The sequence below is a fragment of the Glossina fuscipes genome, unplaced genomic scaffold (genome assembly GCF_014805625.2).
Source record: "Glossina fuscipes isolate IAEA_lab_2018 unplaced genomic scaffold, Yale_Gfus_2 2, whole genome shotgun sequence".
Lineage (NCBI taxonomy): Eukaryota > Metazoa > Arthropoda > Insecta > Diptera > Glossinidae > Glossina > Glossina fuscipes.
This window is the reverse complement of record NW_023998416.1, coordinates 9,426,992-9,449,955: the sequence shown is the minus strand read 5'-3', so window position 1 is coordinate 9,449,955 and position 22,964 is coordinate 9,426,992. Positions and strand designations below refer to the sequence as shown.

Sequence of the window (22,964 nt, the reverse complement as noted above, 5' to 3'; positions counted from 1 at the left end):
CACCTATTTTACATATAAATTTGTGCATTGTGTAGTTGACAGTTCTTTTATAGTTAAAAGTGGGTATTTTATTTTTCTTCTGATAACTCGATATATGGATCGCTTGTGAATATATAATTTGTTTTTTTTTTTTTTTTTTTTTTGAGTTTCTACTAAATCTTAAATTTACTTAAAATGCTTACATATGTTGCGTGTCTCTAAACTATTTTGGATACACACTAGTTATCTACAATTATTAAGTACTATAATTATTAAATTATTAAATGCATAAACATATAATCGTCATTTTTGATAGTTTTTAATAAGTCTATTTGATATCAATCATCTCTTTTTCCTATTTTGGCAGTGAAAATTATAAAACTCTTTAACTATTCGGGTAAATTTATAAATACTTATACTTTTTTTTTTTAGAAATATAATATTGATATTTACATTATAATATATTATCTATATAATCGAAAAATTCGAATTTTTTATTTTTACCAGTCAGTAAAAATAGAGATTATTTATATTTTTCCATTTAAAATACAAATAAATACGCATCGAGAATCGTAAGGCGCGTCTTCAGGTTTAAAATTGGGAACTGCACGTTAAGCTAAACAACTTTTTGCCATTTAAGACTAACATGAAATAGGCAATAGGCATAAGAAAAAATATTCAAACATTTTTGTAAATGTGTATCTGTCTGTTGAATCCATGATCAGATCTCATTAAAATTTTCGCTTAGAAGCTATTTTCATCTTTACTGACTATATATATAGATAAACTTTAACAAAATTTGCTAAATAAGTTCGGTCATCCGAAACGAATCTTCTATTGCTGATGTAAAGTTCAAGTCTGCTTTGTCTGCGTAATAATTTGTTGCGCTTAGACATATATATCATAATTTTCTATTTTCGTAGAATTTTTTATTTTTTTTATTTACTATAGAAATTATATAAAGTTTTTACATATCTAAATTTATGACTAAAATAAACTTATTAAACAATTTTCAAACGCCTACATTTTTATATGAGACTTTGAGAAAGAAAAATCCTTTGGGTTTAAAATTCTTCTCAAAAAAAAAAAAAGACAAGAATTTTAGATATGCCCACTATATGAATCTTGGAAAATTATATTCGATTTATATCAATTTCAAGTTTCGTTAGCGTATAATGAGTTTTAAACCTTGCTGATTAGTTTTCGAGGTAGCTTAAAACTTAGATAGAGTACGGTAGGTAAAACGGTTAAATTGCTTTCCAAATCGAGCAAAGACACAACGAAGAAGAAGTATAAGAATAGGTACAAGTGTAAAGGAAAATTTTTTTCTTGCAATTTTTTTCTTCGTAGATTGCTTGAAAATATTAGAATACCATAAAATTGGCAAGTGATACATTAAAAAAAAAAAAAAAAAAAGTTGGAAGTGAGTTAGTTTCAAAGTAAATTGATCATAGTTTCATACATATATAATTTTTTATCAAATATGAGTATCATAGTTTGCTTAAATTTGTTTCATTATTAATAAATAAATTTACGTAAAAAGTTAATGTTAGTTAAAATACTAAAAACTAATATATCGAATTTAGATGAAAAGGTTGCATTCGCCGCATCATGTAAATGTCAAAAAAATTCTTGAAGCATGTGCACAAGTTCCATTTGGAACGATTCTTGCACCAATCTTTTGGATAATTTTGATCAAATTATGGAATAATATTTAAAGTAAGTCGCAAAATATTGTTTTATAAATTTTTACATATTTTCATACCTATATTGCTCTTAGCAGGAACTCCTTTCTCTATATGCTTGTAGCATGCTTTTGATCAATATCTGTTCTACTAGTTAAAGATGATTTTGAAAATTATGTTTTTTTGGATTTTTGTTCGATTAATTTGTTAATTTGGCCAATATTCAACAACGATGTATTGTTATACATTCGTATTCCCTAATCTTTCGACAATAACAGTTATACGTACGTGTAACCCATACGGACGGAGGCGTGCAACTACATCTATTCGAACTCTTTAGTTGACCGATGTTCGTTTGTGGGTTTTACAAAATGGTATGACCAAAATTTTGATGCCGCCTATAAAAGTTAGATTAATTTTGATGTCATGCTTGCTTTGGATATTGAAATGACCGTAAGAAATATGTTTTTTGTGTCAAAGAGCACTTTAACTTGCCACTTGTGAATTATTTTTAAACTAAAACTATTTATCAACTAAATTGTGTAAAATTCTTGGCTATGTTTTTTTTTCTTAGCTACCGCAATTTACAATAAATAATACACTGAGGTTGCTTTTCAAGTTATCATCATGGTATTGTTTGTGGTGATTCGTGTCAATTCAATCCATTGAAGCGAAGAACGTAAGTGCGAATTTCTATTATCTCTATTTTGCGACTGTATTTATGTATAAATGTGTTAGTAAGAAAATTGCTCCTGCGAAGCTCTTGTGCTAATAAGAATAATAATAAGACGTTATAAATATCTAACCCATAGACTGATGTACGATATCTTGAATTCTTCTATTAGTATTTTATAACATTTATTTCAATTTTGAAGATTTTCATTATGACAGTCAATTTGTATCGTAAAGACATTAAGACATTAATTGGTTTTGCGGAGCAATTCCAAACACAGGTATAACTTTCATAAAATTTCACTAATTGATTGAATTAATAGTAATGTTGCTTTCGCTTGATTTTTTTTAGGAACGCGACATAATTTTGATCTCAACAGTGAAATCAAATGACGACTATATAAAAAACAATTTGCGCCTTGGACAAGGATTCATCGAACACGAGAATCGGGTTAACTTAGCAATAACTCGCGCACGGAGCCTTGTTGTAATATAAGGCAATCCCGACCTATTCATTTTGGATCCTCATTGGCGCATGATTATCAAGTACTGCTTCGATAATAATGCCTACTTCGATGTGGAGTTTCGACGCTTTAATATAAAAACCTAAAGTCTTTTCGAAATTATCTAAAATATTTTTTTAAGGTTTCCCTACAATTAAAGCTCAAACGGTTTTTAAACGGCTTCCTACTCGACGTGGTGAATACCGCATTCAAAAACCAATGTTTCAGAAGATGTTCGTTGCACCCAAAAATTTGACATTTCCTAGAAATTTAAAACTAAAAAGCGAAGAAGCCCAAAAGCGAAGCTGAAAAGCAGAAGCAACTCGAGGATATGCTGCCGCAGTCACTAAGCCGAGCGAAAATACTCGGCTGTATTCTTCTCCGTAACGCGCGGTAAGGATACCCCCTGATTAAATATGTACGAAGCGAAGATGGTGGGTTGTATTTAATTTTAAGGCACAATCCCTTCTTGCCTTCGCGTGGATTGTAATGAAACTTAAAGGAGATATTTAACATTACAAAAAAATTCTTCCAATTCTTCAACTATTACAAAAAGCGAAGTTTATTAATACTGTAGAATAACACCATCAATTTTGTGAACTTACGAAGCACCAATTAAGTATTACTTTATGTCCCAAATACAAATGTTTTCGTTGTAGCAAGTTTACTTTTCATAACTACACTAAGGTAGCAAAAAAATCACAAGAAGAAAATTGGTTTCGAGACTTGTTTGATATTCCATTTTATAAACAAAAATTGGAAGTCGTAAAAGAATGGTAAGAATTTTGTGGCCAGTATTCAAGCTCATTGAATAGTGATATCCATACGAAATGAACAAGAACAATATTCGGAAATTAAAAATGCCCAGTGTAATTAAAGAATTTCCTTACTTTTTTTCTTTATTCGGATATGGACAATACCTTAGATTTTTGTGACAATGGCACAGCAATGCCAGGACATACAGTTATAAACGTAGTCTCATATGTAATTCGTTGCTATTGTTCGGTCTAATTTTTACTTTAGGATAAATTCAATGAAAAAGCAACAGTACTTGTCATACGATATATTTAAAAGGTCCTACTATCTCTCTCTCTCTCTCTCTCTCTTTCTCTTTCTAACTTTGAAATTATTTCAGATTATCTCTCTGAAAATGTAGGCACACTTAAAATAGCCATTTATATAAAATTGATGGCTTAGTGACTTAGAAATCCAGCTCTTACTCCAAACTCAGTTACCCGCATCCTACTTGGGGCAAAGAAAATAGGTTATGAGAAAATATCTGATCATGTTAGTTGCTTGAAAAATTAAAAGAATCAAACAGCCAAGCAGTTTCTAAGCTCGACTATCAAGTCGGCATAGAGGCATTCAATTCCCAGTGCGGGATAGAATTTCAGGCGGTAAAGGTATAATACTTCACCGATCGGGAATGAATCTCACAGGCGATGCTTACACTCTATCTATCTCTTACAGGCATTTGTATGGGAAATTCCCTGAGTGATTAGTCATATGCAATTTATCTCTGCGGGAAAATATTAAAATAAATATTAAATTGGATATTTTGTGTTACAAAGAATGAAAAAAAGTAATCACAAAACAGAAAAGATGTTACTTGTAAATACATATACACATGTTTGTACGGATTCGTTTTCTCTCATTTAATCGTTAGCTATTTCTTGAGATCCAACTCACAAATTGGAAATTGGAAAATGTAAAATTACTCTTTGCACTCAAAGTAAAGGAACGTTTTACTCCGGGAAATTTAATGCACAATTTTTTTTCTGCTTAGCATATCTAACCTATAGGTCGTCATTTAGAGATTGAGTGCACCGAAATTCTTTCATCTCACATGCTTTCAAATGAAAAACTTTATTGTTATAATATTTCAAAACAAAAATTAGAAGAATGAAATTATACTAACCCCCGCATATAGCGAACCTTTGCTATTTATTTGTGAATGCTCTGTATTGCCTTTTAAATAAGGATAAAACAACAGTTATGAAGAATGGAAAAAATTTTGAAAATATTTCAAAAAATATTACAACTCAGCACTTTTCCACAAATCGCTCCTTTTAAAAATGTTTGCACAACATTCGGCTTACAAAATAATGTGTATATAACATTTTTGTAGCTTCTTCGTAGAATTGTTCGTTTTATCGTTCATGACCCTTCTAAATTCTTTACTACTAATGAAATTGAATTTAACCGCTTAAGTGCTGAGCATAGCGCTTCATCGCACTTAATTAATCAGATTTTCAATTATACCTTTAACGTCATACCTTATTGCAAACGAAAATAACTGAAAAGCTATATATGTTTTCAGAGCATTACTTGCCAAAAGAAATAATGAATTCTTATTTCAAATGGAACTTCTTTCACCTTCTTCAGTAGGAATTTCATTTTCTCTGTATTCTTCGTCTCTATGCCGATTCTGAGTGATAGCTAGCATCGCTTCTTATTTTTAATAATGAGTGAATCCAAATTAAATCTTTAGAAATAAGCTGATTTCTATAAATATGAGATGCGTGACAACTTTTTAACGTCCAAAATACCAAAAAAAATTAATGACAAAAGAACTAATTCTGATGGTTGCTGACAATAACCTACGATGCTCCCGATGCGTAGTTGTATACATATACATATGTTTACCTATACATAACCTGCTTATACAAAATGTCTTAACGATTTCCGCCTCTGTTTTCGTTCCTTTTGTACCCCTTCGCAAATAGTGGTTCGATGATCGGATATGTAGTTTGTTAGAGGACAGCCGGCTGGAGGAGTTTTTTCTTCTACATCATTTATGCATTTACCATCGTCGCTATCCGAAGTTGTGGTGGAATCGTTATCGTATTCCAATTGTAAATTTTGTTTACTTAATCTAGCCTCGCATTCAAAAAATCTGGGCGAGTATGGCAGTTTAAAGGCAGTCATTAGTAAATTTTCCACTTTGTTCTTCTCAGCCGGTTGCATATGTTTTATGTTTATAGTTTTCACGTACGGTTCTTCGCTTTCCGGAAGCCATTCATCTGAAATTCTAAATGAATCAAACGAATTATAATCAGAATAAAAAGTTTTTTTTCTTTTTCGAACTTACATCTCCCCAGGCGACCATCGTATAAAGCATTCGAATGAGCCGGCAAATGTCTTCCGACGCAGTACACATTGGCCTTGAAATGTAATACAACCGTAACCATTAGTTAGCGTACTAATTTGCCGTAAACGATGTTGCAACGCTTCCATAATTCCCGCATCAAAGAAATCAAACATACGAGCTATACAAAGAAACCAAAGTTGCATTTATAAAATGTTCTTTATGTTCAAAATCTAGCTATTTAGTAAATGTATTAATTTTATTGAAGTAACTGCTCCCGTAAGTATGCCTCGAAAATTTGCATTCAAATCATTTGCATACACTTTCAGCAAACAAAAAAGAATATACGATAAAACAATTCTACCGAACAAAGAAAATTCACCTTTTGAAAAACAACGGTCACCATTTTCTTGTAATAGACTCTTCTAAGAGGGACATCTTATGCAGCAGTATATGCCAAAGGGCAAATCCAGGTTAACCATGTCCCACACAATAACGATTAGACATTTGTAACCGAGGCTAGAGCTATTCTTGAAGCAACAAAGCTTACTTACGAACCCAAACTCCGAACGGTTATCATCACAGATAACTTATCGATTATAAAAACCCTTCGAAACCCCTCAAATTTCAACCCATGCACCATTAACAAAGAAACGAATACACTATTGCGATTTCCAGAAGTAGTATTAAAATTTGTTCAGTCGCAGTTAGGGCAGTGGAAAAAATTAAAGAGTAAATTGACGAAACATGCAGACAGTAGTACCATGTGCACAATGAATTCAATTCTCGTTCCCTCATTATTATTGTATATCCAATCAGTCTCGAGAAAATCAAGATGGGCAAGAATTTGTCTTGACCACACCAAAGGATTCTTATAGCAATCTATTCCTCGAATGTATAAGTGTGGACAAAATCTTACCACTAGACGCTTTGTGACTGCTAAAATGTTTGCAACATTCAAAGATTCGTATTCGCAGGGTCTAAACCTATTGACATTTTGAGAAGAGAAAATATTTAACTTTTTTACAGCCGACCATCTAGTCTATTCTTTAGAAAAAGAGATCCCACAGTCTTGCTTACTAGCGCTCATCTTATTTTTAGTCCCAGAATTTATTGCTTTGTTCTTAATAAATTGTAATCATAGTAGTGAAAAAAAAAAAAAACGTTAAAAAAAAAAACGTTAAGTAGAAAAAATATTCACCTCATTTTACCCCAGCAAAAATTGTTTCTAATACCCTGCAGCTCGTTATGATCATTTTGACACGCTATTAAACTACGGTGAATGATTAATTGAAAGTTGATCACTCAATTCATTTCTGACAAAATGAAATCGCATAAAAAAGCAGCAATTCATTTTTTTTCTTTGTCCATAGATTATGTCCTGCACCGGATAAAATCGTTCTTCCATTTAAAATTAATGTACCTTACGTTCTAGTAAGAGTATGCTATGAACGTCTTACTGCATTGATAAGACCATCGCTTATAAAAATCTGCAATTTTTTTTTACACTTGCAAGAAATGGTAGAAATTAAATAAATGAAAATTGCGAGTTGTAGCTTTCCTAAGCTGGCGATACATCTGCAAAATCGCTTGTCCCTCAAGAGTACCCCAGAGCAGATTCTTAACTATTTTTAGGACAATCGTACCGAACTTTATAAATTTTGCTTTGCTTAAGCGGAAATAACGCAAGAGAGAATTTTATGTTCTCGGTAATTTTGAATCCTTAATGCTACGAAATTTGCAAAAAGACTGGTTGTTCAGCGGAGGACTCAAGAGACACTCTAAAGTTATGACTGCAAATATGCATTGGTAGTTGGATTTCGCAGAGAATAAATTAGTGAATCAGTGAAATTGTGATGGGTGTTGCCATTTTCGATGCGAAAACACTTTTCTTTAATAGCAACTTATCAAAAGATTATCATCCTACAAAATTTGATGATTGTATAGAAGCCTACTGTACTATGAGGCGATTTTAAATCAATGTTTGAGGAGCCATATTTCATAGAAATATGGTTATTTTAAATAACTTCCCAATATAAAATAACGCGAATTGAAAGGTAGGCTTAAATAAAAAAATTGGAACCGGAACTTTATATGTTCACCTGAAAATGGTTGACGGCGGTATCGAAGTTTCTTGCCATTTTTTCGCAATTGTTTCGGTACTGGGGGATCGGATGTCCGTTTATTCGATCCCTCTTTTGATTCCGTGGCAGTGAAATGATTATTCACATGTTTTTGTAGAGCCAACTGCAATAAAAAGCATTAAAGTGATAAATGAATAAAACTAAAAATTCAATTAGAAATTCACTCACTTGGGATCCAAAACGAAGACCGCAACCTTCCACAATACACTTGAACTGTTTGGAGCCTCCATGTGATAAAACATGTCGTTCGAGCCAACGTCGTGAGCAGGACTCTTTATTGTATACTTTGCAACCAACCCAAAGACATGAAAATGGTCCAGTCTGAATGTTAACGTGTTGATTTTGCATATGGTCAAGTAATTTAGAATTACTTTCATATTTTTGATTGCATTTGTTCCAATGGCATACACCGTCAGACCGTTTGCCTGTTTTTGTACCAAGAAAACACCTTGATTCGGGCGGAAATCGTATAGTTTTTGGTTGTGACAAAATTGGAGAAATTGTACTCTTTGGCAATAAAACGTATGCGGCTTCAGTTAATTTTGTATCAATTGGACAAATGGCGGCTTCCGATGTTATATGGTATTCCCTAGGCAATTCAATATTTATGGATTCGGAATTCGAAAAAACACGTTTCTCTTTTCCAGATAATTGCCGCAATTGCGCAACAGTTGTCGGGCATAAAGTCGAGGTTGGAGATTTTGCGCAGGAGTCTGAACTTTCGTTCCTGCTAAAGCTGCCGCAAATGCCTGATTCAGGCGATGGTAAAACACGACTTTGTGTTTCCTTTACAAGCGCTTTATCTCTAAATGTTTTTGATGACATATTAACACTTGATTCCTCCGATTCGGGCAAACTGCAAGTCAGTGCTACCATTTCGCTTAACGTATCTTGAGACAAAACTCCCGTGACGCATGTTAAAGGAGTAGAATTGTTTATCATACAAAGCTGAAGGTTACTATTTGGTGAGGTTGGTTCCATTGAAGCAGAGCACGAAGAAGGTGTCGCGGAAATTGTAGTTAACGTGGAAGTCTCTAACGATATATCAGTTCTAGAAGATGTTGAATTTGTATGTGAACTAAATGATGAGGAGGAGTTCTCTTGATGAATTACATCGTGTATTTTCTCATTTTCGCTAGCATTGCCGTTGAGCTGTTCCTTCTTTATGTCAATACGTTTTATATTTGTGGAACTTATAAGGTCCGTTTCCTTAAAGTCGTTGCACTTTTTGCTAGAAATTATTGCTAAAGCGGATGATTCTTCTAGTGGTTCATCTTTGATGTCATAAAATGAATTAGATAGCGGCAATGGTTTGCGGGAGATATTTTTCGGTATTTCTGCGGGAACACTTTTCGAATTTTTTATCAAATCAAACAAATCAGCAGTAGGTTTAGGCTTATCTAACATTTTAGAATCATTGCCTTCGAGCTTCTCAAGAAGTTTATTACATACGTTTGAGAACGATACTGACGTATCACTTGATTCAATGGTTGCGCTGGAACTATTGCTTACAGATGTACATCCACAATTTTTGCTTTTCGAAAGAATTGCAGTTTTATCAATGTGCGCTTTGGCCCCACCAGTGCTGGTAAACGCGTCTTTCGAAATTCTTGGTGTTGTTGTCGAAGTGTTCACTATGCTTACCAAAGAAGGTGTAAAAAGTGGAGAGGCTTGACTTACGCAATTTGGAGACGGACGAGAGGCTATCAAATTAGCTTTCGAGGGCACTACTTGCAAAGCTTTAGTTTGTATTGTTGGAACAAGAGGCGGGGGGGTAGTTGAAGTAGCAAATATTTTCCCGCTTGTCATACCAATTTTGCTAGTCTTCACTTTATTTACATGGGAGTTTGCGATCTTTGCATGTGTAGCTGCTAATTTCGTCGTATTCTTTTGATACGGCTTTGTCTGGGCAGACTGCTTCTGAATCAACGCCTTTGTACATAAATTCGAGGAGGAATTGACTGTTGTGGCATGCGTTACAAGGTGAGATCTTCCTTTTGCATTTGAAATAGTTACTAGTGGAGGTGGCTGGGAACTCAATGTTGGATAAGAAGTCGGGGATGCTGTCGCTTTGACTAAAGTCAATTTGGGTGCAACCGATTGCGGTTGCTTTTGCAATGCGGTTTGCAATGGAGATAAATTGTTCGAAATATTAAGTGTAACCGATGAAAGCGGCGGTGGTTGGGTGGAAGTAATAAATTGCTGTTGCTGTTGAGTAAGGGCAAGTTGTGCTATTTGTTGTTGTTGTATATCGCCTTGTTCCGGTTGTTGAGTTTGCGGAGCGAATATGGAGCTTAGCGCGGGAAGAGGATTTTGTTGTATCGGTTGAAGTGCGGGCAAAGCAATTGCTTTTTGTTGTTGCGATTGCTGATTACTAACAGCAATAACGGCAGCTGCTTGGGCCAACATGGTTGGTAACGAAGCAGCATTTAACAAAAGCCCCGCTGGCGTTGTCATAAATACAGGTTGTGATATATTTGCCGCATTATTCATACGCTGTAATTGCTGAAACTGTGCCTGTTGCTGTTGACTTGCAGCGACAGCAGCAGCTATTTGCTGTTGAAATATTTCTTGAAAACTTGTGGTGGTCGTCGTAATAGCGGCTTTCTGCTGCTGTTGCTTTAAAATTAGTTCTTGCAAATCACTAGCACTTAAGAAATTGAAAGGGTTTGGATTAGAAGATGCGGCTGATGTCGCTGTTGTCGTTGTTGCTGTTGTGAATTGTTGCAATTTAAAAACAGTTCCATTCAAGAAATATTGTGAGGCAGCAGATTGCGCTGCTTGAGCTGAAGTAGTCGCCGAGGGCGTGGTATTGGTAGAAGCCGTTTTGGCTACTGCAGACGTTGGGCCAAGGTTGTTAAGCTGCATCATATTGGAGCTATTGGTAGCTAACAAATGCGGTAATTGAACTAGATTTGGTATTTGCAGTGGTAACTGATAAACTGTTGTACTGCCTGAAGCAGTGTTCGCCACTGCGGTATTAGTGTTCGAAGGAGTCGAATGTGGTGTCGATTTTGTAACTTGGCACACTTGTTTCGACGCTGTCGGCTGTGTAGGTGGCAATCGAATGGCAGTTAAAAGAACTGTTGGTGGCTGACTTGTGGAATTGGTGGGTTGGTGGGCAGCTGTAAACGACTTGGAGCTCTCTGGTTTAGTGAGCACAGGTTTTGACTGCTGTTTCATTTCCGGTGTTCGAGGGGCAATGGCCACATGCCTTTTTATTGGCGATTTACCGTTGATTTCTGCTGATGACAACGAATTGTTGTAGCTACTGCTGGAGGAGACTTTTCGTAAATTTGGAGCTACTTGAGCAATTTTTGTCGGCTTACTCCGTTCAATCTTTTTCAGCGCAGGCATTGTCGCACTCCTCTGCGGAGCTAGAAGGGAAGGTGACTCTTCAGATGATTCTGCTTTACTTTCGTTACTAACTTCAATATTGCTACATAGTCTGTTGTCGCCATTATTTTCCTTTATTTGCGCTAAAACGTTAAAATATTTATTCAATGAGGCAGTCGTAGCTGGGGCATTCATAGCAAGATTGTTTGGTTTTAAACAGCTCGGTTTAGTGCTGACTCCATTGACAGGACTATTTGTTATACCAGTCTGCTTAGCGCTGCCATTACTTAAAGGCATTTGCAATTTCATTTGTGATTTAAAATAACCTGTAATTTTTGTTTGCGACTCTTCGAGAGAAGCATTTCTCAGTCTTTTAGAAACGTTGGCTCCACCGTTAGAATTAGGTGTAATCTTTACCGTTTGTCCATCAGTATTTGAAATAATCGACACCGCTGCGCATGATCGAGCTTTCTTTGATAAGAAATTGTCTCCACCATTCGATTGAGAAGCTAAACGTTTTTTCGCCTGGACTTGCGAAGAATGCGTGCCTGTCCCAACTGCTGAGCTACTATTCCACGGCCATTGGAGTACAGGTAACATGGTGGCATTTTTGGCATCATTATAACTTTTTTTAACAGTTTTTTCGACCGGTAACTTCAATTTGGATGAATTAACTATTGTTGTGCCTCCACCATTTACGTCTCTACTCATGTTCGATACTGATACTGAAATTAAATTCTGAGGCGGCGTGGAGGTAACACTAGTATTTATTTCTTTCAAAGTTTGCGGCGACATTTTTGTTCTCTCATTTACAATCTTTATTGAAGTTTTTGGTAAATGTTGAAGGTCGTCGCATGATCCCAGATGACCGCTAAGGGGTGAATTAGGTTCAGAAGCATCTTCGTTAGATCCAATATTGGAATCAGTGCAACTGACAGAAGTTGCTACACCACTGCAATTGAAATTAACAAAATTATTATTATAATAATGAATGTAATAAAGTAATTATGTCTTGTCTTATATTTACTTCTATTTATTGACGTCCTTCTTGTTGTCATTAATAATGTGAAAAACTACATTTATGAAAGCTGGGAGGCAAACTGATGGAAAGATTATTCATTAAAACTGTATTTTGCAATAAGATGCTTCAAAAAATCACAGCAATTAGTTAAGACCAAGGACCAGCTTTCATTTTGCGCTCCATGGTCGCTCGTTCTCGATATAAATTAAAATATGAGCAAAAGAAAGATAGCAGTTGCGAACATAGGGGTAGTAAAAATAGGGGGATTTTTTTTTTTTTTTTTTTTTTTTCGTACTCTTAACAAGTCATTTTATTATTTTTGCTATGTATTTATTTTTTTGCAGACATAGAGTAAACATATTTTTAATGCGCTTAAGGAAAAAAAAAAAAAAGACCAGAGAGAGAGACTATAAGACTGTGCTTAAGTGTAAATATTAAAATAGTTTCAATATAAATCGTAAAATGTGCGCAAATATCTGTGCACTGCCAGTGGATTTGTCATTTATATTATAATATTAAAAAATAAAAAAAAACATCGTAGGCACTTCTTTCATTCTTACAACTAAAAACACTTTCATATTTATGGACTTTTTATTTTGATTTTCTTTCACGCAAAGGCTGGGAGAAACCAAGAGAGCGAAAGAGAGTGAAGAAAGGAACGCAAAGCAGCCGTGCACAATTTAACGTATACAGAAAAATTGATTTTTTTTTTCCTCACAAAGTTACACACGCTTTCCTATATGAAACACAATTTTACACCATGTAATTCTTTGTTGTGCCAGGACAAATATGCATAAGTGTATAAGTCGGCTAACAAATGTTTGCGTATTGACGTGATTAAATTAGAGAAGAAAATTATTAAACTCTTTTTATATAAAAATGTAACGGTTTTTTTTTTATTTTAATTTACTTCGACTTTTAAAACAAATGCATATGAAAAGCTTAAACTAAATTAAAATAATTTCACGGCGCGATCCTTAAAATTAACTAAAAATTATTCAATATTTTCCTAATATATTAAACATCCGTGCTGTTTAAGGGAAATTTTTCGACTACTTCATCGAAAACGCAGTGTTTTTAAAACTCCCAATACACCAATACCGTCGTTTTATAAAAAATGTGTGTGTACGTAGAATTATAGAGAAATAAAATGGGAATCAGGAAATGGTTAGATTTCCCACTATTTTTCCTAAGCAGTGTAGACATAATAAAAATGATGCTCTCTAGCCTACAAAGTACAATCGACTGCCTATTATTGCAAATACGGCACACCACCGTTCTTAGTGCATTTACGCACAGCCAGGCAGGTATTTATATAAATGTACTCACAAATTGAATTGCTCGCTCAAATATTCACCGTAATATCTACAAAGATAAATTTCTTGCGACAATGCGACAACGAGTTGAAGGGTTGCAATGTCAGATTTTCATAGTCGATGATATCCATAAGTCTTGATCCATTCTCTAAAATTACACTTTCCGGTTTGATTACTCCCCCGAAGCATCATCATATTTTGTCAGCTGCTTTTCCTAGCTTACGAAATACATGAAAGATAATTGCGGAGAAAGTCAACAAAAACGGAGTACAAAATCACTTGCTCTATAATCTTCGTTTAGGTTAGGTTGGTGACCAAATTTCTCTCTCTTCGATATTTCACTTTTAAGCACGAAATATGTATGGCGAAGGCTCCTTTAAATTTTATATACTTTTATTTATGTTCCTAAACTCTTCAAACACTTGCGTTTCGACGTTACATAGGTAGAAATAAAACCGCACATGACGAATACGTAGTTTAGCCTTTGTACTTACGTTGAAATCTTTTTCGTGTCAAAATTTCATCTCTGCTTTAATTACTAAGTAAATGCTAACAATCTCTTCTTGTCTTTACTGACTGTAACATAAATATTTATTAATGCTGTTCAAAATATTGCGAATCCAACAGTCTTATTAATTTTGCCAAACCGTTCTAAATTCTAAATTGAATTCTAAATTTAAGCATGTCCGTCCGGCTGTCCGCCTGTCTGTGTAATGTCTTGTCAATATTCTTCTGGCCAAAAAAATCAGCAGAAACATTGAAAGTTCTTGCACGCAGGTTGGTATTGAAAATGGGGCAAAATTCAACGAAGGGCACGCCCACAATCGGAGAACATCTCTGTTTTTCAAAAGGAATAAAAATTGGTTTTTTACTCATTACTCATAAGCAGTAGTAGTTAAATGTATAAAAATTTCAACGCATATTATATGAGCGATGTAGTAGTAGTATCTGTACAGAAATGAAAACAAATTGGCCACACCTACCCGATATTATAGTGTAGTTTGTCAAAGTTTACTCTTTTTTTTCAATACCTTTATAACGAGCGGACAGAGGCTTCAAAAACCTCCTAAAGTATATAACGTGTCTGTCTACCAAATTGTGTAGCGTCTGTGGTAACGATTCAACCGCTTGCAAAAGAGTTTGGAAGCGACCTACACTTTTCAAAGAACGCGCCTGCAACACCCACAAACCTATGCGACAGAAACCTTTATTTTGACAATACAAAAAATTAACCGCGTCCGCTCCATATTATGCATCATGAAAATTTGGTTCTTTTACATTTTTGTTGTTCTTTTTTAGGATAGCAGTAATGGGTATCAAAGATTCGGCCACGACCGAATATAATTCTCTTATTTATTATTGCTTAAATTAGGATGGCGAGCAATTTGTTGTATTGGCAAGATATCTCACAGAGTTCTTTGCACCGGCGCAGCATAGCCTCCACTGTCTGTGACTTAATCAATTATACATTTGATGTATGTTGGCAGCGCTGATAGGTTTGAGAAAGGTTTGTTGTGGCATACAACTGCTACATGAGTATTTTGACAGAGAAATTACCTATTATTTGTACTACGTAGGTCTATTTTTTAACACTCCGTACCATGCAACGGTACTCATAAAAATTAAGGTTATGTATAGAAATAAAGTTCAGTTTAAATATTTTTGTAGCAAAAAAAATCTTTTTAATGTCAGTTGTGTTATGAACTTTGGCATATAATGGTTCCCACAAAGAATTTGCCTTTAGACGGAGTCAAGATATAATTGTTATTATATAAAGAATTGTATAGGCGAGGTGATGTGGACTATACTCTCCTCGCCTGTTTCGTTTTAAAGTATATTCGAAACAATGAACGTCTAATAAAACATCATTCAATCAATATTCAAATCAGATGAAATCAAAAATATCGTTTCGTAAATGAGATCTTCATTCTCGTTACCAAAGAAATAAGGGCAACTACTGCCCGATCAGCCGAAAAATCATATCAAACGCTTTTGCGCAATATAAAGATGGCTCATAAATTGTGGTTTGGTTTCACGTCGAAAAAACAGTTTTCTTTATTCAGTGAACCACGAGATGAAAATAAGCGCCTTGTAAGAACACAACTTTTTCGGAAAAATCGCTATGGTTTTCAAGTAAAACATAATTGTTTGGAGAACCAAATTTTTTCGCAATATTCGCCAAGTAGAACTCGCTTACAAAGCCAATTGTTGTAGCAATCAATAAATTTGGAAATGGAGCAGCATGTTTCTGAACGGCAGGGACGTTTCCCTGCTTCGAACAGTCTTTTCAATATCATCTAAGTAGAAAGTGCCTTCAAAATAATATTCGGAATTGACGGAAATTGCTAAACTGTCTCAACATAATTTCTTTTGACAAAATGTTTGGATAATTTGCTTACGGCGCGAATATTCTTCCATGATAAAATGGCAAACTTTACTGAACGCAGCTTATAAAGTCAGAACATGACATTTACAGAAATGCAAACGTAGCCTGACGTTGAATATCCTGCACCAATTTCATACATACAATGGTTCATATTTATTTCAATGTTCAAATGTCAAAAATTACGCTTCGTTTACTTGAAAAGGCATACTTTTCATGGTGACCATTCCTCATGGAAATAAGGCTGCATGGGCCGCGAATTTCCTTTAGTAAAATATTGCAAATTTGCCTTTAAGCTTATTTTTCAGAAGAACCTTCAAAAATTGTTGTTGGGTTTTACAAACAGTTTTTATGTCCAATTCGTCGTCCTAAAAAGACTGCATCATCGCATCGAAATTTATCGCATCAATTTGGAACCTCGAAATATTGAAAATTGCAATTTTTCAAAAGATATACTGCGGTCGCAAAAATGATCCGATCTAATCTAGTATATGTTCAATAGCAGGCACGTCGAAATACCAAATGTCGTTAAAATATCTCAAAAATTCAAAAACTCGATTGAACACACTAGATTGAACATACGCAGACATTAGAAACGCAAGACTATATTGATTCGGAAAATGATTCTGAAAAGCTTGGTGTATGTTAAATACTTCTTCATGTTATATACATCTGTATAAATTTACTATGCCTCTTACTATTAATGAGACAAGATTTAAACATGTCGTCAATGTGAATATAATACAAAAACCGAATAAGGATGTGACCGGAAACTTGACTTAAATCCATTCTGCAGTTGGGAGTTAAATTGAGAGGCGGACATTGCACAATATTTGCGACATATTTTTAATCGACTATGGCTTTTCGTAAAGCTCTCTCGCTTTTGTAAAGTGTGTCGCCCATTATTCTTACGACGAACGTAAGACAGAGCCCACAGTAGCAAAACAGCTTAGGTTTGAAAATACTTTACCGATATTCCACTTTTTTGAAAAAAATGCAACCTGTTTGGGAAGTTGTTCTATAACTATACTCTCATAGCTCAGAGCTGCGGTTTTTCGAATCATAACCACGTAGTGCGGCGTTGTGTTAACAGCGATTATAATATAATTTTGTGTAAGTGATGATAACTAACCCCATTGATTGCTCAATTATGTTGCGAATTGCTAAAGAGAAGAGCGCCACTTATATGCGTTGGGATTATGATTAGTAGAAAGACGAATAAAAGATTTTTCGAAAATAGTTTGAAAATCATGTGATTTAGAATTCGCATTCAAAACTTTAGTTTGAAAGAGGCATAGCAAACATTGATTTCATATGCATCTACAATTTGGGAAGTAGTACATCTACGAATGTATCTATGAAAGACTTCTTTTTAAAAAGAAAGGAGTAGTTTACGCTGTGAATTCGAACTAGTTACGTGCGCATCCTGTGTATTCACATTAATGCTATTCAAATACTCAATGGGTGTTAAATCCATCATCGAAAGACCGAAGTAGTATATCAATTTTAGCAAAACCTACAGAGATTTCTATTTCCACTTGAAATTCTTGCAGCTTCTGAGAATATTAATGATGGAAAAAATTAGGTAATTCGGCAATCAATGAATTATATAAATTGTAGTGTGTAATTCTCGCCTCCCAACATGTATTGGAACCATTTAACAAAAATTCCAAATTTTTACATTCCTTTTAGCTTCAATTGTTCGAATCAAATTTGTCTATCAAATTTCCGAAAATTTTTTTCCAAGCGTTGCATAGCTTAGAACACCTATGACTCCGATTAAAAACATTCGGGGGGGAATCATTTAAAAATGATGTAAGTGAAATGGAAATTTATGTGTCTAAAAAAACTTGAATTTGAACAATGATTTTCCTTTACTTTGTTTTACTTATTTCATTGGTGTTTTCGTTCGGACGCTTGGCGATAATAACTTGGTGACATAAACTCAAAAATCGTAAATTGGGTGACGAAGTTGCTGTTTGAAGAATAAAAGTTGGTCATGCTCAACCAATTTTGAAGAACTATGGCGCGAGTGAAATGACTTATCTCAACAATTTGCAAACTGTCTATCACACTTGGGCGAAGCACCGCACAGCCGAATTTCAGCATAGGCCGCCTTAAAATCACATGCAAAAAGACTTCGTCTACTGGGTTCTAGAAAAAAAATTGAAAATTGTATCGTGCCACCTTGATTGAAAACGTAGTTAATTTAGGCAGTTTTCAAAAACTATTACTAATTCCAATAACAAAAGCACGCCGAAAATTTTAGCACTTGTCACCTAACCTGTACACAAGCTAAATTATTTAAGTTCAAACAGATTGAAATTTTTCAGTTGGACTTCAGATGGGCTTTTATAAAAACGCCGAAAGCTGATCTGTTTATTGCCACGTTTAGGAATAAAACTTACTAAAACTTATTATCCAAAGTTAAAAAAAAACCAATTTGATAGTAATAGATTCACTGAAATTGGATAAAGTGACCACAACGTTATTAGGCACTTTAAAAATATCGTAACTGTTACCACTGCATTGCTTGCTACTGCAAGGCAATACAACTCAACACGGATTTCGTAAGAAATGTAAGACACATGCATACGTACCTATCGGAGGATTCAGATGAATCATATCGGTCGGTGCAGCGCTTGGTTTTCTCGGCATTAGCTTTGAGCGAAGAATTATGCTTTTTCAAGCGGATAAACGATGTCCCACTGCTGTCAAATGTTTCTGAACTTGTTGCCTGTTTTTTGGATAAATTAGAGTTAGATTCATCTATTTTCATAACGTCAGTTGGCATTGTTGTTGCATTGGGCTGTTTTTCATTTTTTAATAAAGAGAGCTGTGATTCGAAATGTGGAACACTGGAACTATATGCCGAGATAGTGCTTTTTAATGCCTCTTCAGACTTATTTTGTTCTTGTGACAAGTTAATCACACTTTGAAGCACTTGCGAATCACATAAATCCCCTCCACTTACATCATCTTTTTCACTATTTTTTGAATTATTGAACAACGCGAGGACAGTAAGTTGCTGTTTATTGTCTACCAATTTCTTTATTGACGACATAATTATATGCAAATTTTAGCATTTTTTATCTGATCAGACATCCTTCTCCTATACTGAGAAGCTTTCACATTTTATTTTTTTTATAAGAAGGCTTTAGAGTCTATACATCTGTACGTTTACATTGAGTATAGGTTAATTTCCGGCCTACTAAAATTAGTTTGGTGTGTTTTTAGATATTCTTTTTCTTTTTTACATATTTCTTTGTTTTTTTGTCGGAAATATGTCGTAACCGGTTTCAAATGCAATCGGTCGCCTATGTTTTTTAATGCGCCTGTTATTGTTTCTTTTGTGTGTCTATTTGCTTAGAATTAATTCCAATACACCAAATGGAAGCATTGAGTTTTCAACTTGTTTAAAATCATAAAGCGACTTGTTTCCAAAATTGTGAAGTTCGCGTGGACCACGAAGTACCAAATTTTTATACCAATCTTTTTTTTTTTTTTTTATTTGACAAACGATCGTTTGCTTTTGTTTACAAAACACACGCACTCTTTAACAAGAATGCATATGCATACGTATGACCTGCCACATCTCTCTCGGGGTTTCGTTCAAAATTTCTGGTTTATATTAACATCTTTTTATTAAGTAACTCTTTCCAGAATTTGTTTATTAATCTTTTCTTTATTAGTTTGAACCAAAGGTAATATTGCTTCTGGATACATATTTAGAAGTCAAGCACACACGCATATACATGTGCGTATTTATATATACATATGAATACGTATATATATATATTGATTTTCCAAACAAACGCACTAGTGAAACAAATATTTACTTTTATTACTTAAATTCATTGCACAGCAAATCTCTTAAATGTACGTCAATTTTAACGCATAAAATATATTAAGATTAATTTACTAACAATTAATTAAAATAAATTCCACACTTAATACACCGACTGAAATTTTCAATATGGCGACGAAATAATTCTAAGTCTTTTTCACACACGGACTTCTGCAATTGAAATTAGTACTCATAACTTGTGAAAGAAAAAGACAGATGAACTGATTATGTTTTACGGTCATTTATCTCTGTCTAAACTGGCTGCAATGTAAATGTGTGTAGACTTTTCAGTACCACCCTACAAACATTCAGCATGTAACCAAAAATGTATATATCTCTGTCGAATGACAGAAAATTTCTAACATAATTCGACAAACAAATTTCGGAAGTTACTATTTTTGAAGCGATTTATCTAAAATTTATATCCCTTAATTGCTGACTGCCGTAATATAGCAAACATGAACGTATTAGAAAAGCGTGACAACGTTGCAACATAGGCTAACTTGATTTGTTCATTTTCATGAACTTCTTTTTGCGATTCGTTTCATTTCGGCGATCATTTTTCAATACAAAATTTTGTCATAACGGACTTAAAAATTTCAAAATCTAAATTTTTGTATTTTTCCGTGTCCCAATTGATGATGATGATGGGGTTTCTTATCTTTTATGTTTACGAGTATTCCCATTTTTATGTTTCAAATTTATTAAAAGGTAAGAAAAATATAATCAGCGGGAGCCGAATCACACATACCCATTGGTATGTTTTTCGCATTCTGCCCTCAAAGTTCTTTTATTTGACATCCGCATCGCTGGTATTATCAAGAAAAATTAATCCACCAGGACCATATTCATTTTGGAATTAAAATCTTTTTAAGGCAGATAATATATCTTCATTTGAGGGATGTTCAAAATAGTTTTAAACATTCGGTCTTGTTTGCCTTATGCCCGCAAAAAAATTAAAAAAATAAAATTTAATTTTATTTTACTTTACGTGGGCATGGCCGATTTTTTTTCCATTTTTACACATGAAGAAAAGAGTGTTTCGTAAAGTAAATGTGGAAAATTGCAGTGTTCCAACGTTAATAATTTCCAAGCAACGAACAAAAATCCAAAAAATGTTGTTAAAAAAGACTGAGTGTGCGTTCGGTTTATGCTTCACTGCAATAATTAAGAAATATATAAATATATCACATTAAAATATGACGATTATAAGTGCTTGAGCTAGCAGTCCTTGGCAGGCATTTTAGAAAGTGACTGCAAATTTGGATCTGGAGAAAGCAGCATGAGTAATCAATCGAGCAATCGATAATAAAGCGAAGTTTTTTGCGTCGATTCATAATAATGGGTAAAATATAAGACCATAAAATGTTCCAGTTAACAGTTTTGCTAAAAAAAAGCAGGGAATATGGATTACAATTGAAGTCTCTTCATCAAGATTAATGCCACGTTATATCCTGGACCACTTGTTGTACGGGATAAATTAATTTTATGCCAATGTGTAACGCCCAAAAGAGTTTAGAATAAGTCCACTTCCTATTATATCGATCTATTCAGAATTATTGTACCCTACACCACTCGTGGCGGAGAGTCCATTACGTTTTCGTCGATATGAACTTGAGGTGGACTCATCTTTTATTACACCGCTTATCTGTCCATCAATGTCTCGTCATGCATTTTTATGTGCAATTTACAGATTGCAATTTTTGAGACGTTGCGATTAAATTTAGCACACAAACGGATCCAAGGGCAATGAGAAGACCAAGAAATCATTTTGTATGACAGCTATTTTAGTGTGGAAATTTATACGGTTGTATAAGGCTTAAAACCATTACTTCAATGTTCAATAAGTCATCTGTATTCCGTTTATAAATGGCTTTTTTAAATCTTATACTACCTAACTTTAAAGGCACGAGGGAATGGATCTTCGCTAGCACGTCAAACACAGGCAGGAAGTGTTACTTCAAAAAGTACTCACGTTCAAGGCAATAATGAACGAATCTCCTTTGAACAACAATATAATATAAATCAAATTTAAATAATTCAATGGAATTTAATTTTTTTATCCGTCTAAGGGGCGGGGTAGAAAGTATCATGTTTGAATGTTATATTTACTTCAATGAAGGTTTTTAAAAAATGTAAAGAAAGACCACGAAATTGTTGACGAGTTTCTGTTAGAAGATGATGGTTTTTTGTTAAAGCTGACGGGTTTTCACTTAAAAGTTCCTAATTTGCTGTTAAAGCTAAAACCAAATTTGTATGGCAACACCAAACAAATATTTATCAAATGTCAAACAGCTGTTGTTTTATCAATTAGGAAACTAAAGCACTAATATAAGAATTGTAAAATCTTAAAGCTAAGTGGAAGAAAACCAGAAGAAGAAGAACGATTATTATGATTTTATCAATGCTCGGATTTTCCGTAATGCAACTCTCCCGTGGAGGTACCTAAAAATAAACTTTCTGCAGGCTATAACCAATGGATGAATAAAAATAAACTTTGTAAGTGAAGTAGATTTGAAAGTAAATTTGATTTAAATAGGATGATACCATATAGTCTTTGTCAATAATGGGATTAATTATTGGCATGTTAGCGGTTTAAATTTTTAAATTTCCTAGGTATCCCTAGGTTGAATTGAGGCAAGATTCTAGTCCATATAGGGGACAAACGTGTCAACAGGAAAAGTGCGTCAAAGAAAAGAAAAAGTGACATAGCTTGTAGAACTTTATAAGAAATATTCAAAAAAAGAATTTAAAATAACGAAAATTTTATATAATTTTTTTAACTTACTTTAAAAAATATTAATATCAAGTGGTTTGTAGTTTTCGTACAAAAATACTATAGATATATTATTGATGAGAACGATTAGTTTTGAGTGTGCATGCATATAACTGTGAAGTCTTGAAATCTAAGGTAAAACATATTAAATAAATTTAAGCAAATTAAAAACAATAGCATGTGCATGACAAATGTAGGCAGAAATTAGAATTTA

General features: G+C 34.0%; 1 protein-coding gene across 2 annotated transcripts; it reads right to left on the bottom strand.

Annotated features, from left to right (window-relative positions):
* Positions 1-1,070: 1,070 nt before the first annotated feature.
* Positions 1,071-20,121, bottom strand: LOC119632839 (zinc finger protein jing). Of its 2 annotated transcripts, none has more exons than XM_038025961.1 (5): positions 18,728-20,121; positions 8,240-12,359; positions 8,030-8,174; positions 5,931-6,108; positions 1,071-5,870 (listed from the first exon to the last, which is right to left on the bottom strand). In XM_038025961.1, the coding sequence occupies exons 1-5, from the start codon at positions 19,189-19,191 to the stop codon at positions 5,501-5,503; spliced, it is 5,277 nt and encodes a 1,758-aa protein (XP_037881889.1). In that variant the 5' UTR covers positions 19,192-20,121; the 3' UTR covers positions 1,071-5,500. The 2 variants fall into 2 exon arrangements, with proteins under 2 accessions (XP_037881889.1, XP_037881890.1); XM_038025962.1 differs by lacking the exon at positions 18,728-20,121 and adding an exon at positions 12,435-12,686.
* Positions 20,122-22,964: the final 2,843 nt, after the last annotated feature.